Source organism: Lasioglossum baleicum, chromosome 2, assembly GCF_051020765.1.
Source record: "Lasioglossum baleicum chromosome 2, iyLasBale1, whole genome shotgun sequence".
Taxonomy (NCBI): Eukaryota; Metazoa; Arthropoda; class Insecta; order Hymenoptera; family Halictidae; genus Lasioglossum; species Lasioglossum baleicum.
In genome coordinates, this window is record NC_134930.1 from 9,683,319 (window position 1) to 9,701,544 (window position 18,226).

The 18,226-nt window shown below is 47.5% G+C and overlaps 1 protein-coding gene across 12 annotated transcripts in view; it reads left to right on the forward strand.

Moving 5' to 3' along the window:
• The window catches only part of LOC143215670 (uncharacterized), a 174,632-nt gene that overhangs the window by 101,466 nt on the left and 54,940 nt on the right, over nucleotides 1-18,226 (forward strand). For all 12 annotated transcript variants that reach the window (XR_013010417.1, XM_076438068.1, XM_076438023.1 and 9 more), the window contains exons 5-12: nucleotides 2,107-2,317; nucleotides 3,619-4,153; nucleotides 4,243-4,825; nucleotides 4,906-5,125; nucleotides 5,553-5,801; nucleotides 6,393-6,783; nucleotides 10,585-10,897; nucleotides 13,628-18,112. Coding sequence is in view for 11 of the 12 variants with exons in the window: in XM_076438068.1 (XP_076294183.1) it covers nucleotides 2,107-2,317; nucleotides 3,619-4,153; nucleotides 4,243-4,825; nucleotides 4,906-5,125; nucleotides 5,553-5,801; nucleotides 6,393-6,783; nucleotides 10,585-10,897; nucleotides 13,628-18,112 (6,987 nt within the window). In the remaining variant the exon portion in view is untranslated. The remainder of the gene's footprint in view (nucleotides 1-2,106; nucleotides 2,318-3,618; nucleotides 4,154-4,242; nucleotides 4,826-4,905; nucleotides 5,126-5,552; nucleotides 5,802-6,392; nucleotides 6,784-10,584; nucleotides 10,898-13,627; nucleotides 18,113-18,226) is intronic.

Below are 18,226 nucleotides of genomic sequence, written 5' to 3' on the forward strand. Positions count from 1 at the left end.
TTTTATATTCAAGCAATGGACTTAATGAATGGGATATCTTCCATTTTGTTCGATGATCTTTCGCCATCTTTCTGGTAGCTTCATAATTCCGCGCTCATAAAACTTCAAAACTTTCCGAAAATTGGATTTTTTATTTCACCTTAAAATACCGAAATTACTTTCTTGCCAACCCTATAGATCGAAAATAATGCAAAATCGTTTTTGTTGGAAATGCGGACAAATATCCGTAGTATATGTATGTACCGATTACCGCATACCTTCTTCAGTGCGAACAAGTAGAACAAGATAGCCTTTGGTCAGACGCAGTGAGCATACTACACGATTCTGCTTCAGAATTATCGTCTTACCAGTTGAGCTTAAATTATAGTATTTATTACATCGGATCGCATTCTACAGCAACGTATGCATTCATAATTTTTCATTTTATGCATTTATAAAGAAACAAACGGACAATAAAACAGTGAAAACATCAGAGAAAAATATTATCAAGAGAAGAAACAGACCTCTATTCAGCCCTCATTTTTCGCAATTGACACAATTTTTATTTTTCACAAAAATTCTCGGTCTCCAGCGAACGTTGTTTGTCTGCATAATATAATAGACTGCGCTGAAAACGTACATTTTCTGCATTTATAAAGAAATGAGAGGAAACATCAAAATCATTCTTCTTCTTTATTATTCCTCTGCATGATCCACGTAATAAACATACTCGAGCATTATCGCATTACCAGAATATACTCTTTTCAGCGTTGAGAGGCTTCCATTGAACGCGCTAACGTCATTATAATACTAGCGGCTTCGCCAGGGGCTTCCAGCGATTGGTTCAAGGAGCCAGCGAGGAAGAGTGAGCGAGAGAGATTGATCGATAGCATAGATCGAGCATTCGGATCCGCGAACACGAGCGGAAATGATTCCGCGAATGCGACAGAAGCCTGACAAATCGAAAGGCTCGATTCGACGGTTCCGACAGCTCGAACGCCATTGACACGCGTTAGATATCGAGCAGCGGCTGCGGCCGGTTCGCTGCCCCTAGGGACGAGCATAAATCAACGCGCGAGCCGTGGACAGAGCACGAGAGGAACCCGAGGAAAAACTGCCATAAATTTCACGGTGGACGTCTGACCGAACGCTATAGCTCCGGAACAGACCCGTTTCAATCGCGATCCTCGATTCCAGCGTCGACTTCTTTCCGACTTTTCTTCAGGAAACCCTCGCCTCGCCTCGCCTCGATTCTCCTCAACAATCGAACATCGACTATCCGAATCAAACAGGCTTTTATCCACTGGAGCTTTTTCTTTGAATTCGAATACAATAAATGAAATTTCACCGTATAGAATGTTTATACGTCGGCAAATGAGGAAACAGACGACCCGAGGGAAAAATAGGATATCTCTTAATCGACCTCGGCTAACCATCAGCGAAATGCGTATTCCGATAAGAGGATAGCGACGGAATTAACAATTTTTCATTCCGCAGGAGAAAGACTTTTGGCACAGCTTCAACCCTCATCTCGCTCTGCACCCGCTCTGCTTTCCAGCGCAGCGTTACGCTCGACCAATTTCCCACCGTCATGCCGCTTCACCCTTAAATCTTTTCCTCCGGATCGTTCCCGAGGAACACTAATTGCGCGAGTTCCCTCGATCACGTTCTTACGTAGAGCCACCTGCTCTCCCCGCTTCTCTTTCCCGAGGAAAACCTGGATTTTCTTTAATTTTTCCGCTCATGGTTTTTGCAAACTTGGAAAATATTAGGTTGTCCCAAAAGTTTCTTAACGCAACGCGTACATTTAACATCATTACGTCACACTAGTGTATACAAACAACGTGATCGTCTGTTCATTAACTTTTCATCACTTGGTAATGAAACGGACCGAGCTTGTAATACTTGTGTGATGTAGCAATATTAAATGTACGCATCGCGAAAGAAACTTTTGGGACAATCTAATACAAGAATGCATGATTTCAGAACTGACGTGCTGTTTATTGCTTCGTTGCTTACGGAGATGAGGTTTACAATGTCTCCGTAGGACAACGAGTAAGTGATCTAGTCCGCGTTGCAAGTTTTCTAGGAAAATAGTGAACGTTTCGTGTTTTTGTGCGATTGCAGGACCGGAAGAGGAGAAGCTGCTCGGCTCGATATTGCTGCCGTCGTACCGGGTCACCGTCTGCAAGCCCGAGGACAAGGTTAACAGAAAGTTCGCGTTCAAAGCGGAGCACGCGAACATGAGGACCTACCACTTCGCAGCGGACAGCCGCGATAGCATGAACCAGTGGGTGAACGCGTTGACTCTGGCGACTCTCCTGCAGGACCCCAATCCGTGAGTGCCATCGCTGTTGATTTTCCACCGTCGCGTAGATATTATCCAGCACTTCTGGAAACGCCCAGAGAGACCAAGCCCCCGTCAGAGATTCGCAGGCTTTCAACGCCCCTAGAATCTAGACGCATTGTTCCGTTCTCACGATGCTTGCGAACCTCTACGTGAGTTATGAGCAGACGGATTTTATGCGCTTATAAAGACAATGGGCTGAGTGAAAGAATTGCTTCTTCTTATTTCGATTTGAAAGAATGAGGGCCATTGAAAAACCTCCAAGGGCAGTTTTGGCCATCTCGATCGGCTAGGCCAAGTCTTTCCGAAGAAAATGTCGAGACGATGCGGCAGGATCGAAGGGATTACAGAATCAGTCGATTTGCCGAGTAATTAGCCTGCGCCGAAGAATAGCAGCCCGAGTCTCTGGCAAACGGAACGCGAAATTTCCTTTGTTTCCTCACGAGAGTACGGCAGGGGTAGCGAATCTAGTTTAGCATCGAATGCAAGCGAATGCAACGATCCGCGTTGTGCATCGCGGCTGCTCTCGTTCCGCGCGTAATCGCGGCTCAACTATCCCCAACTCGTTAGTTTGCTTCCCGGAAGTTAACCGCGGATAAACCGGAGTTCCAGAGGGCTCGGTTACTATGCGGGGGTGGTTTGTCGTTGCACCCCCTTGTCCCCAACGGGAGAAAAAAGAACTGCGAGACGCTCGTTTCATTTGCCAACGAATTTTCCTTCTATCCCGAGTCCGTCAGCGGTTTCGAGTTCGCTCAAAGCTAATGACTACCACTCTGAACACGACCAAAAACCTTGCCTGGATCTCCTCTCTCGGAGAGAAAGAGAGTAGCCAGCCCTTATTTGACCACTGGCTTTTCGAATTAACCGCGCGAGAGCAAGCAGTTTTGATACGGAACAGACTTTCGGACAAGGTAGTCAAGAATATGCCCTTCAGCCAATTTGGACAGGAAATGGGTCGTTCGGTAGCTTACGAAGAATGAATCCTTTCTGCCATGTTTCAGCCCTGTACCTCGTTCGTAAGGGTAGTCACGGGGAGCGAAGGAAAATCCAGTTTTTCCTATTTAAGGGGATGGATTCTCGTTTTTGCCTTCTCATTTCTCTACATAATATTGTACAAAGATAGGGTTTTTTTCAGTGGTCAAAAGCACTAGATAACAGACCGATCTAGGCCGAAACCACCCTCAAAAATCCTATTTTGACGTTTACGAGGCGAAAATCATTTCTAAAAATGAAAACTGATTTTTATAGAAAGGGAAGACGCCTGAATGGAAACGATTTGAAAATGATTGCAGAGGAGCCGGGGAAGCAGCGGTGGTGATCGAGATCGCCGGCCAGCAAGATGGCGAGCGCAGCGCGCGTCCCAGCGTCTCCTCGATCTCCTCGATCCTAAATCAGAGCGCAGACGACAGCGATTCAGGTTTCCACGGTTTTCAATCCCGAGATGAACCCAGCCACGCCTCGAACAACAATTCTAGCCCGAACAGCGTGAACACAGCCTCCTTCCCGAACCTCAGTGGCAGCAACGGCAATTCGAGCACCAACAACGGGAACAACAATAACATGAACAACAACAACAACAACAGCAGCAGCGTTACGATGAACACAACGAATAACAATCAGAACGAGGTTGTTCAGCCTATGGTCAATGGTTGGATCCAGCAACAGTCGCAGTATGGGCAGCCTGGAACTTCGCAGCATCAGCATCAGCAACAGCAACAATATGGGACGTTGATGCAGGCTGGACAACAGATGCAACAGGTCTATCCGCATCAGGCCTTGATGCATCAACATTTGAGTCATCAGAACGCTGTCCAGGCCCATCATCAGGTAGCAACGGCATCTTCTTTCGTATAATATTAATTTTTCAAGATTACCTAAATATTTATATCCTAGCGTTGATCTCGTGTTGTCTTCAGGTGCATCAGCAGAAGTTCCAACAGCAACAGCAGCAAACCCAGTCCCCGGTAACAGTTCAAACGGTCCAACCAATGCCCAGAAAATTCGGCCAACCGATCTACGCGAATGCGCCTCCGAAACCGAGAAGGATAACAGACGGTTCAACGGAGCATTCGACGCCTTCGCCTGATCCCGATTACCGGAAATCACCGGTGTCCCCAGATGTCACCGTGACGAGCAAGAGTCCTATGTCCGATTACGACAGAGGCAGCATGATCTACGGGACGAGGATGAGTCAGCCGAGTCAACAAAGTCTGAGAACGGACAAATCGGGTTTGACCTACGGCTACAGTCAGGTGCAGACCGAAAGACGCACGCCGGATACTTATGGTCGTAGCGCAGCGAAGCCTAGGTCTTCCAGAGGGAATGGGGACTACGAGGAAGTCTATGGGGCACCGCAGCTTTATCAGAGACCAGCCGGGCCTGTTGGGTATTCGAAGGGAGCCTCGCCGGCGCCTATTCCTATTCCTCTCTATGCTCAACAGCATCAGCAGTATCAGCAGCATCAGCAACAAATGGTTTCTCCGGCTGCTACGGCTAATAGTTAGTATGGTTAATAGTAATCCTTTTTCCAATAGACGGTTTAATCTTAATCTTCGTTATAATTATTCGCGCGAAAACAGTGCCTATAATGAGACAGCCCCGTGCTCAACCACCTCCGCGACCTCACAGCGCGGATTTCCTAGAGTACGAAGCAACCAGGAGGCCTCAGCAACAAATGCCGACCCACTGTGACGACACGCTAAACCAACAGAGGCGTCCGCAGAGGCCTAAATCGAGTTTAGACATAGTGACGACGCCGTCAGACGCGGCCAGCGATGGATATTTCTACTCCGAAGAACGGTAACTATATCTGCAACACCATCTGTCGTCGGTGGACCGCGGATTTTTATGCGTTTATGGCTTTTGCAAATGTTCAAAACAGGCTGGAATATAAAATTCGATAGAATTTTGCAAAATTTTTATTCGTTTCGGATCTACAAAGGCTGTTCCCATTAAAGATATAAGGTTTCATTTCATTTCACTTTCTTAAAATTTATCTAGAAAAATTGGAAAATGCATAAACATCCCGCAGTCTAGGTGATTTTGAAAGTTTTCAACATTACTGTACACCGCACTCGTACGCCATTATCGTGGAAAAGCTCGTTGAAATTTGACAGTCGGGAGTCGGGAGTCCCTTTCGAGATAGTACGTCTGGGGTTAAGAACTATCGGCGAAAAGCGTTCGACGTGACAATGGGACACTGTTATTTTCGATACGTTTGGATCAGATACGCGGCCCAGATGCGACAGTCGGCGGTTTATCTACACCAGGCGCCGCAGCACCACCAGCAACAAAGGAACCAATCGCTTTCCAGAGCGACAATGCCGGCGAAGCTAACGGGAGGCCGTGATAGGGCCGACGAAAGTAGGATAGCCACGTTGCCGGAAGCTTCCTGCTCGGGGCTGAGGCGAGGACAACGCGAGCACGTCCATCAGCAGCACGTGATGTCGCATCAATCGTTGCAGAGGCACACCGAGTGAGTCTAAATACCTTGCGTAGAATTCCCCCTTTCAGCCACTTAACCCTTATCCGTTCTGTGAAAAAAACGCTTTCCTTCTTTCTTAAACATGTGTCGGTGTCGGTTGCTTTCTAACATATTAACATACAGGGGCTCTCGTTTAGTTTTAGCAGCCTTATTCAGTTTTTCCGGTAATATATTCTTGAGCATGATCTATCCTCGTTGTAGCGCAACGAAAGAGTTGTTTCTCCTAAAATGGCATGATCGAAGTTCAAGTTTCATTGGCCATCGACGGAAGACAGATTCGCCGATATAAGTCGTATCAGTATGTACGGTTTGGAACATCGCCAGAATTCGATTAGGTGTGGCTTTATTAAAATTCCAAGGGCGCGTCGAGAGCTCGCGAGAACAATATCGATAGTCATTGCTCGTGGACTCGCTCTTAAATGGAATGCTCGTTCGACCGAAGAAAATCGATTGTCGAAGACGCGTTCGTTGTCGAAACCTCTTGGAAACGTAAAGATACTTGGCAAAAACATTGTTATTTAAAAAAAGTGAATCCATCAAAGATCTACTGAGGGTAGCAAATGGTCTGTTTTTGGAAATTAGGCTTTCGAGTAGCAGCGAGGCGAAGCTGAGGCGATCGTTGCGCGAGAAAAGCTACGAGCCGACTGGCCGGGAGTTGAGTCACGTCGAGGACGGCAGCTCTTCGGTTCCGCGAAGAATTCCGAGGGAGTACGAGGGGTGGGGAAGGCCGGCGAGTCACACGAGTCACACGAGTCACGCGAGTCACACGAGTCAGGGGACTCACGTGGCTCAGACGTGTCACACGGCTCGCGCCTCTCAAAGGCGATGGAACGACCAGCAACAGTTCTGCAGGTCCGCGTCCGCGCGGCTACCGAGGACAAGACACCCGGCTGCCCTCGACCCGGACGACGACGACTACGCCGAACGATCCTCCGAGCAGGACTCGAGGGACGGTGAACGCAAGATCCAGCAGGTTAGTATCCTCTTTTGTGCCTCATCTTGTCCAAACAAATGCCCAGAAGTCTAGGATAAAGTGTCTGGAGAAAGTACCAATGCGATCTACAAATTACTTTCACAAATTCTGTCTCGTGTTGTAACTGGACTAGAAAAAATATTAGAATACGAAATTCAATTAAATTCAAAGGACATTGCCGCTGACAATGACATTCTATTCGATTCCACTTTGTTAAGATTGATCTGGTCTAGTTGTAACTAATCGAAAGAGCGTCTTTCTACGTGTCTAACACAGCTTAGCATGCTGCGAACATTCGCGTGAAACGAGGTCATTAGATATTCAATTAAAAAAATTATTTCTGTACGCCACCATTAACCGCAAACGCCGCGTGTAAGCATGTAAAATAAACATTTGCGTGGAATCAGGTCATTAGACATTCAATTATAAAAAAATTATTACTCAACCGTGATCATTAATTTCGAAACACTGTGAAGGCAAGCATGTAATGTTAAACAGTTGCGTGGAATCGGATCGTTATGGAATTAGATCACAGGGGGAATTCTTTCCGCAAACGTTTCGTAACGACGACGACGACGGTGCGGCGCGTCGGCATGGCATTGTGCTAGAGTTACCACCTCAGGAAGCAGGCTAATAAATCTGTGTCGGCCGCTTATCTATCTACTAATTTCAATTAACCCAGCTGCTCCCGGAGTGTTCGCCAGTCCACGAGTCAATTACCTTAACGAGACAACTTTCTTCGCTGAAAGGGACAGTCTCGATGACCTTGCCAGACAACATCCGTCAGAGCACCGGCGATCCCATTGCTTGCAATTCGGGCACGTCATAACGCCGCTTAACAAGGACTCGTTGATAATTACTAGACTGCGGATCTTTATGCATTTATAGCAAAATTCAGAAGACGAAATTGAAAATTATCGAAAAATTTTCACGTGTTCTCTATTAAAATCATTAAGGGAAGAAACAGCATTCAATTTATTGTAGTTTCTATTTCTTCCGCAGTCTAGTAATAACAAATGGAAGCAACGCCGTCTCTACACGAAAAATTTTTACATTTTCAGGTCGCATATTTTCCACTATCCGCGTATAGTATTACACTTTTTCCGAACGAGCATTTTTACGACGGCTCTAACGAGAAACCTGTACTCGACTTATCTCTTGTCGTAGAACGAAACTGGTACAGTCATCGGTGAAATATGTAGACCGCAGATTTCGAAAATTGCCTGGCGACGAGAGAGCCGTTAGAGCAGGATGTCTCGGGGATCGCGTTGCCGGTTCACGTAGCAATCACGAGGTTGCTGGGAGATGAGTCAGAGGTTCGGTTCGTCCGTTTCGTCGTTCACTTTCCTCGCGTGATCTCGAACCGTGTCCAACCGGCAACCGGTGCGATGACGGACAGAACAATTCGTTCGCCCCGCAGCCAAACTCGATGATTCATCCGCGTGCAACCTGCGTTCTATCCTGCATTTTGATAGTCTCTTCCACCGCGTGCCGTTCCGTAATAACGCTTTCACCGCGACCCGTTCAATCATCCTCGTCGTCCCGGCTAAGCTGTGCCCAACCCTTTATAAATCATAATCCCTGGAAACGTGACCAAAAAAAAAAAAAACGAAAGGAGAACGACTTTCGATGTACACGTTGCGCATTACGCGCTGAGCAAGATTAATTGGCCGGCTTCGATCTGCGAAAGTGCTTCCGATTGATAACGGGCTGACGCGGGTGTTGCTGTTATCAGCAATCGTTTGTTACGTGCTTAGACCGAGGAACGAGTTGTTCCCGAAATGTTTTGTTGTCGTTGAGGAATTTTATTGTGAACATTTTCAGTCGTCGCGAGATGTTTAGACTGCGGGCTTGATGCATTTATGACAAAAATGGGTACATATACATGCAATTTAAAACTGTGGACATGTTACGAATATTTAAGGGCATCAACGTATTGGTTTCAGCTTAATAGGATAATTAAAAGAAGAATACAATTTTTATTTGGCTACTGTGTCCCGCAATCGATGCAAACGTTTTTTATTTTGCATGAAGATCCGCAGTCTATAATCTATGGCTGTTGCCACGACATTCAAGACATTCTGTAGGAAAAACACTACAGAAATCGTTGCTCGGTTTATAGTCAGCGAGGTAAATACTGTCTTCTGTTTGTTAACCGCTTGACTGATAAAATGTTTCCTTTAAACCGAAATCAAATTCTAGTTCGGTTAGGTTAATATACAGCTATTGGAGAACGTATACTGACGTGTAGGCATGCAATAGATATATCAATTTTAGCAGACTCCTTTTTTAGGAAATTATGTGTGATCTAGAAAAAAGTTCTAATCACTGAAACCGTAAAATAAATCGCAGGGCAATGGGTTAACATGCCTTGCCTTGAACGTCTTGGCAATGCAAGCATTGAATGTTTAAAAATGTTTTTAGAATGTTTCGAAAATTGATCAACGAGTGAAATCAATAAAGGAGGGATTCTTATCGATCGTAAATTGTTTGAATAAACTTGGAATAATGTTTTTCGGCGCAACGGTTCGATCAGATTCTACATTATATAGCTATGTTGTAGGAAATTTAAACGTTTCGATTCGGATGTGAATCAGTCAACGTCCTAAGACCACGTTTGCTATAGAATTGTATTCTATTAGAGAAAAAGAAAGGTGTTTCGTCCTAGACCCGCTAGAGGACTCATGAGTAAGGCTATCTAGCGGGCCCTGCCTTAGACACGAGTGTCGGAAGACTTTTTGAGGAAAGTTATTAATATACTAATTGGTGAGACAGTTCAGTAACTTTTAAATTTCCTACAACATAGCTATACAATAATGTAGAATCTGATCGAACCGTTGCACAGTGGGTAAAATCGACGTTCTAGCTGTTCACGCCTATTTCACCATTATTTCAATACATAAAGACCACATTAAATAGGTCGTTGGATTTGTCTTGCCGTCAGCTATAACATTGTTGAATAAAAAATATATAGTTATAAATAAATAATGAAGGTGACCGCAATTTTTTATTGAAAAAAAATTTTTTTTGGAAATTTTTTGTATTGATATTTGTAAAAGACTGTGTACTGATTACTTTTTGTAGGAAACATTTTTTTGTCACACCACCGGAAATGTCTGAAAACTCGTGTGAATAATGAATAATTTGTCCACGATTTCGATCGACCTCACCACTGTGCGCGTGTCACGCGACGCTTTAAACTATCATAACTTCGGATAATGGATTATAACGGATCTAAATTTTGCACGATCTTTTAGAGGAGATCTTGCCGAAAATGTTCCACTTTGTCAGAACATGGACATCCCCGGACATGACAACTTATCCCTTGTCAAAGGTGAAAAACTTCGACAATTTTCCTTGGTTGATTAAATATTTTTTTTTATAATAAATTATGAACAATGATGTTTAGTTCCTGGTGCGTTCTCAACATAGATATACATTCTTCATATAAAAAAAAATTGGTCACTTAATCTTCATTAGGTTTTCCAGGACATCATTATGAAGACAAGGAATTTTTTCGGTGATAAATCGTATCTGAAAAAGTTTGATCTTTGAACGTTTATCGTAACGAGAGTTTCTAATAGCTTTAATTAATATTATCGTTTTCGAATGTAATAGACATTTAAGAAACATTGTGCATTCGTTAAAAATCGATATGAGGACTTTGAGTTTTTAGCCCGTGAACAGCTAGAACGTCGATTTTACCCACTGTGCGTTGCGCCGAAAAACATGTTTTTGAGTGAAATCAATTCCCGAACGAACAACACGTGGAAAAGTCGGATAACATTGATAACATTGCAGCGGGAGGAGTCGATGAAGCGTCTGCTGGAGTGGAAGCAGCGTATGCTGCAGTCGCCGTTGACCCGTAAACCGTCGGCGTCGGCGTCGGCGAACAGGGGCAGCAGGGCTTCGAACGAGTTGTCCAGTTACTACAAGCAACAGGCGCTGCTGGAGTTGGCCGCCCACGAGGCGTCGGTCGCCGAGGTCCGTCACTCTAGGCGCCGGGAGTTGAGGGACGACGGTCACCGTCCACACGTACGCAGCAAGAGCACCGACGGCAGGCGCACCGTCGCGAACGTTTCTCGGTACAACAGCTACTCCAGCGACGACGAAGGTAGGGACGACTCGCCTGAACTTTTTATCTGAGAGTTTTATGGCTTCGCCCGGCCGCTCGTGGGTCTCCCCTTCTTCGGATCAAACGTCACACGCCCTCCAGGATATGCATATCGCGTGTACACCTATGTGTACACGGTCATAAGTGTCTCTGCATATCCCTTCGGATCGAGCAACCCATTTCCTTGTAGTTGAAAATTCAGTGAACCCTTTTAACCACTTGCCTTACCATTTAAAATGGAGTAACATTTCCAACACCATTGCCTTATGATTTAACCCTTTGCACTTGAATGGTGACTCTGAGGCCTCAGTAAAAATGACCATAGCATTATCCAAAACCGTTTTAGTATTATTAAATTCGCCTGTATTCCACGAATTGCAAACAACTCCACCGTTGTACGAGAAAACAGGTTCGATTTTATGATATAGATTTAAGAAATGCCTTGATTTTGGAATTAAAATTGCCTCGAGTCCAAAGGGTTAAGATAGGGTAGGAATGTTTTGAACCCCTAAAGTAAAAGTCAAATAAAACCCTTCCCTTATGATTGAAAGTTACATAAATCTTGAAATAGAGTAGGGTGTACAGAGACACTTTTCTGGCCGATCGTTTAAAGCTGTTTCGAAGCTCTTTCGAATTCGAGAGGGAATCTCCGCTGCCTCGTCACCTCGATACGATTTTCGTTGCTTGACTCGAGTTGTTCGCCTCGGCAAGGCCAAGTTGTACTCCTTAAGATCGCGAACGTTACTTCGACACGTTCCTCGACTGCTACGTGGACTGATCGTGGCTGTCGTAAGCAGGAAAACGTTGTCCTCGACACGCTGACATTATTTCTCTCCTGTTTTCAAAATTCGCCGTGGATGATGGGAAATTAAATCGTTCCACCTTCTCGCATTCCAAACAAATAATGTGATTCGAGTCACAAATACTTCGCTCGTAAGAAAGATATTTCACCGAAGATTCCTCGCAAAGTCTAGAGGAAATCAGCGATCTCGAGAGAAAGTAGCACCGCTTTATCGAGAGGAAGAACTTCCCCTATCTCAGCTCTGAGAAAAGCAACGAAGACGTCGCAGCGATCCAGATAAAAACGAAACGATGGGATCTCAAGTGTTCAACAAATTTTACCTTTTTACGGTCCTGGAACTTTTCGGTAGACGTTCCGCGATCGAAATCTGTAAGCTTGTTCAAGTCGCGTGCAGTTTTTAAGAGGGACGCAGCTTGTTGACTCTTTGTCAAATTAAAAGATTGCAAAATGAAACATTTTCTGGGAGATCCACGATCGCGCTTTACCAGCGAGTCGACACACTCGCAGTAGCTAGCTGTATACTAATTACGTAATAACATCGCTCTAACCCGGTGACGAATGACCTCACCAATAAAAGAAACATGGAAACCAAAAAATCGAGCCGAGAGAACGAGATGCTTTTTTGTAATGCACGTCTCGAGACTGCCTCGTTAAAAAACAACTCAACAATAATATGTATTTCATCCTTACGCATGAAACCAAAGATTCATGTAATAAAAAATCAACATCTGAACAATTAATTCCAACATTTTCTAATCGCTGCGTGTGCTAAAGATATAAAAATGTTACGGTTGAAATGAAATCTGTCTAATTCTTGCATCGAGAGCGCATCCGATTGTTGTTCGTTTTTTATAACAAACGTGCTCGTCGACTAACACGAAATCGAAGTCTGAGAAAGAAACAATTCTCTCCTGTCTCCCTCTCTCTCTCTTTCTCTCTGTTCATTCTGTTGCTGTATTTCTGCTCTTTATCGGAATCGACGCTCTCTGACAAAATGACAGTTAACGAGAGTTCTGTAGATAATTGTTGGTGGACTCGGAAGGTGGCAGGAAACGCATAGAAAGTATATGTATACATATACATAAAAATATATATATCTCTATAGATACATGTAATTAAAGATATGTGAGTTGAAACGAGAGATAGCGGGATGAAAAATAATAAAAACGCGAGAATTTCTCTCCGTTGTTGGGGGCTCCTTCTCTTTTGCTGCTGTCGGGTCTGGTGCTGTGACTGGTGGATGGGAATTAATGGATTAATGGATTAACACACCCTCGATTACGCGGGGCTAATTAACCGATATCGAAACAAACCGTCCGTTACGATCTAACAGCTGTGCCCGATACAAAGGAATTTTCCTGTCCTTTTGATTGTTCTGCGAGTTTTGATGTGGGTCCGCATGGCATGCACAGAGGAGAATATGTTCACTAACATTCTTGACGCCTTATGCTCTGTTCACCGTGCACGCTGCCGGGCCGATAGGGGATCGTTGCGGGATCGATTGAAAAGGGTACAGAGAGTTCAGAGTTTTGTCAAGGATAGGGAAATCGGTTTAACGTTGGAAATAGTTTGACACGTAAAATCTACAGAGTTCCGAATAGAAAGTTGTAGCTGGTTAAACAGTTTGAAACAGAGTTCTATTCGAAGCATTTCGAATTTGAGATGAAATAGGCAACTCGTTTACAAATTGATTTTCGCTCGGAAATACGGAGTTTCTTTAATATCGTTTGAATATTAGAATTTATAGTCTATTGGTAAGGTTAGAAAATCCGATACGAATAGATCTCTGATCCAACTACGTTCGCAACGATCCCGTCAGAGCTCGGCACCAGCTTGGAGTGCGCCGGATGGGTTGGTTGATTGTACTCTAATCGTGACTCGTGAGTAACGATCGTCCTCGTGTGTTTGTTTTGTAACGGACGAATCAGAGCTGGGCGATGTCCGGAGGAAACGCACGCGCAGACCCTCGCATGCAGGAAGGAGCCCCCGGCAGGTGGGAGACGGTCGTTCATCGGCGCTCGCGGACGAAGAGGGCGTGACGGGAGCGGGCCGTCACAACGCGAGCACTCCTCGAGCTCCGCCCGACCGGAAACTAAGCCCCTCCCAGTTCCCGAATCTGGGCGGGATTCCGCCCGACGCCGGCTACGAGGAGGTCAGCTTCCCCTCCACCCAAAGGACGGAGCGTACATACCCCACCATCGAGAGATCAAGAAATCCAGAAGGAATTCGTTTCGACCAGGATTTGGAAACATCTTACGACGAGGGATTAAAGAAGAGGCCGTCTGGTATCTTGAAGACGTCGACCGCGTACGGAACAGACGAGATCAAAAAGACTGTGGTGCCAGCTGCTGGATACACGAATGACACTTGGCCCTCGCAGAAAACAGTCCAATGGACCACGAAGAGGGAGAGTGGACTGGAAGGCTGGGATTCGAACATCGACGAGAGCAAGGTGATCAAGGAGTTCTCCTACCAGTACATCAGACCAAAAGAAGGGGCGGAGTCGAGGGAGGCGGAGTTAAGATGGGCGGAGTCGAGAGAGACGGAGCCTCCGGAGCTTATGAATCTGGTGCAGTGTAGGATCAGGTCGTTTGAACTGAGTATGGACAGCTCGACGCCGGTAAAGGAGGTGCTCGCCATGCAGGAGCCGTTGAAAGTGTCGCCACTGCAGACCACCGAGGCGTTTGTCTCTAGGCTGGACTCCACGAAAAAGCATCCATCGAACCTTAGGAATTTTGCCCTCGGGGAGGCGGAGTCTCAGGAGCAGAAGGGGCGTGGCGTCAGGGACGGCCACGCCAAGCAGGCGTCCACCGATAGCAACAAGTCGGTAAAGGATCTTCTGGCGGACTTTGAGAGGAAATCTCAACAGGTGCAGAGGCAAGAGTACAATAGGAAACAGGAGGTGAAGCATCGAGGAGTGTTCAGCGACTCCGAGGCTTTACTGTACGACACCGGGAGCGATCTGGACCAAAGAGACAAGAGCGAAGAAGGCGAGGGGCGTGGCCAGGAGGCGGAACTCGGGGTGGATCAAGTCGTGCCTGAGGTTACAGACGAGGAGAAATTTTACTGCGATGGTGTGAAGAAGCAGGGGGACGCCTCTTTCAGACGGAAGAAGAGATCTGCCTCCAGAGAGAGCGGCATGCTTCCAGAAGAGCAAGCCACGCCCTCCGAGGACCTGGAGGCAGAGCCAAGCCCCAGCTGCAATAGGCTGAGCGTGACAGAATCCTTGCTGACTCATGGAGATCAGTTTTCCGAGGAAAGTGGTGAGGACAGTCCAGAGCTGAAGCAAGAGGACGTCTGTCCCGAGGAGCATTATCTTCCCATGTCACCTAGGAAGGCGATACTGGATCCCAACTGCGACGACAGACCGAACCCGAAAATGATGGAGAGCCTCTTTGCTAATCTAGCCCACGAGGAGAGCTCTTACGTGGAGATGGCTCAGAACGGCATGGCTAGGTCTCTGCTGGCGCCCGATGAGGATAACAGGAAGCTGGACTCCGGAGATTATTCAACTTTAGACACACCTCATTACGAGTTCGTCTGCGTGTCCGACAGCAAGATGGAGCCAGTGTACATGGAGGTTAGTCAATTATCGGAAAAGGACGAGCAAGAAGGTAACAAGATGTCCCCGAAGAAGAGAACGTCTCACGACGACTCTGGGCACTCGAGGTCAGACCTGCCGGACATTCTAACCACCCTGAAGACCGACAGCTCGGATGCAGATGACGAGTCGTCCAAGGACTTGGATTCCATCGACGCACCTAGACATCCTAGGTTCAGTTTATCGGACACCTTCAGGCCTGCTTCTTATTACCTGGGGGCTAGTAGGACGATGATAGCGGAGCTTCACGACTCCTCCGATAGCGAGCTGGTGTCCCCACCACCGATCCCCACTTCGCCTCCTCCGTTGGACGATCTGGAGTCCCTGGACCTGCAGGAGTCGATGGAGATCAAGAAAGCGTGCTCTCAGGTGAAGAAAGACGGCGGCTCCAATAGAGACTCTCCTAAATCCTGGAACAAGCCGATGGCCCAAGTGGAGACTCACAGAAGCCTATCGCGGTTCTCTGACGCTACCATCAGCTCCACCTTCAGGGACAGTCGAATATCCCTGGAAAGTGCGTCGGGTAGCGACTCGGTCGATTTGAGGACCCCTGAAGAGGAGGCTAGGCATAGACAGCTGAAGACTAGGCCCGTCAGCGAGGTCTGCGAAGTACTGGACAGCTTGGACGAGCTGGAGTCCCTAGGCAGCCGCTTCGACGGGGCCAGCATTGACCTGGACCAGTATCTGGAAGAACTCCAAGCCAGAGATGCCTTCAACGTGGACCTGTACGCCAAAGACCTCAGCTACAACAGCATCTACGGGTTCAACGAGAACATGATGGTGGTGGACAAGCTTCAAAAGAGCACCTGCCTCACAAGGCAGTCTAACCTGGGTAGTTTGGAACAATCGTTACGTTACGATGTCGGCAAGATGGGCTCCGCGAGCAGCCTACCCTCTATGAGAGTCTGCGATATTCCGCCCTCCCATCAACACTCCCAATCGTTCACAGGAGACGCTCACTATGAAAACATCACCAGCTTCTCTCCTTTGAGAAGTTCGCCTGCTTCTTGCCACGCAGTTCGGTCTGATCACGATCAGAATAGAGACAGATTGCGCAGGAGCTCCCAGAATATTTTATTATCAGCGTCGCACAGCAGGGACTCCAGCTACTCCATGGGCGTGGCTTCGATTTCCACCTCCATGGCCTGTCAGCGGCCCGCCAGCGCTCAATCCTCCTCTATAAATTCGCCGACTGGACCCAATCTACTCGCTAATGTCCTAAGAACCGCCAGTCCTTTTTCCGACCGTTTCCAGAGCCACTCCAGGTCCGCTAGTCAAGATTCTGCCCGCTACTCCATGATCTCCAATCACAGATCCTCCTCTAGCCAGGACTCCAGCCATTATCCCGCCCCCGTGGCCCCGCCCAAGTCTAGCCCCGCCACACAATCCTACCTTCCCGCCGATACGCGTGCACAGAACGAATCAGGTGCCCCCTACTACTACTCGGATCTCCAAGCCAGCGTCAGCGCAGCGGATACAGAGGCTGCCAAGCCGATAGGTCACACCTCCCGTCTCCCACAGCTGAACAACCAACGCGACGACGCTGCGACGGCTTTGAACAAGCGCAACGACATCGGACGTATCATCAACCCCATCACCAGACAGCTACCTAGGCAGATTCAGGTGGAGGACATCGACGAAGCCAGGCGCATAGCAGCTGAGCTTCGAAAGACGACCTGCCAGCTGTTAGCGGATAATAAGGTGGATCTGGTGGACAAGAAAAACTTCTACGAAGCGGACACCTTGAGAAGAGTCAAATCCACCGATCCTCTGCCCGATATATCCTCTCCGGAGATCAATACTAGGAACCTGTATCCTCATGGGTTGAGGGATAAGTCGAGTGACCAGAATAATCGCGAGACTTTTGACCTGGCGCAGACTTCGCACAGGAGATCAAGGTCGTTGGAAGGTTTGCTGGACGATGTGGGTTTGCAGAATTTAGTGGAACAGAGGAATAGAAGCAACAGAGTAGCAACGGTGCAACCGACTCAGATAGAGGAGAGGCAACAGAGCGTCAGCAATATAGCGTCCAGCAGTAACTTTAGTTCGGAAGATCCTTGGGAGCAAGACTCCCTGTGGCGAGAGAGTCTGAGAAGAGTGAGTCTGAGGAATGCTAGATCCCTGGACAACCTGGATAGTCCACCTAGAACAGCTGGATCCTCTTCCGATGCCAAAGGGAGGAACAAAGTGACCAGGGGGGCTACTTATGTGAACGATAGCGTGATCAGGAGGGAGAACTGTTTGGAGGAGAACTGCGAGAGGCCCAGAGTGAAGAGGCGGCCCAACGACGCGACAATCGTGGATGATCTGACCTACGAGAGTCTGTCGATGGACAGGATCCATGCTGGGGGATACGTGTGGGACGCTGAGAACGAGGCGTACAGGAAGGCGACCGTCGAGGACGCGAATCATTTTTTAGAGGAGGGCAACCTTCCCCCGGGCCGCTCGATCAGGAGCCAGGAAGGGGCGGGGCCTGCACCAGGCTCCGCCTCCGGGCCGTTCGAGCTCGACCGCGAGAAGCTACGCCAGTGGGACCTGTTGTCGAGCGCCTGCTTGCTCCAGGAACAGCAGCGCGGCTCGATGGCGGACTCGGGGCGAGGGTTGCCTGTTACCCCGGCGCCAGAACGACCTGGAGACGTTCTAGGTCCACGGAACAGCGGTCGCGCGACGACTGGCATCGACACCATCGCCGTCAACACCCAAACGACTGCTACGATCACGGAGAAACCTGCCGACAAGCGAGATACCGAGCAGATCATCAGGCAGGAGATGATGACCGAGACCACCAAGCAGGCTTGTAACAGGGCTACAGGTGAGTGGCTCCTCAAGACCGGTGGTGTCTTCAGGAACTGAACTTTCATGATGATCATGATGACTGGCTAGCCGTGTTCCAAATAACCAAGTCCACACTCGCCCCCTCCCCCGG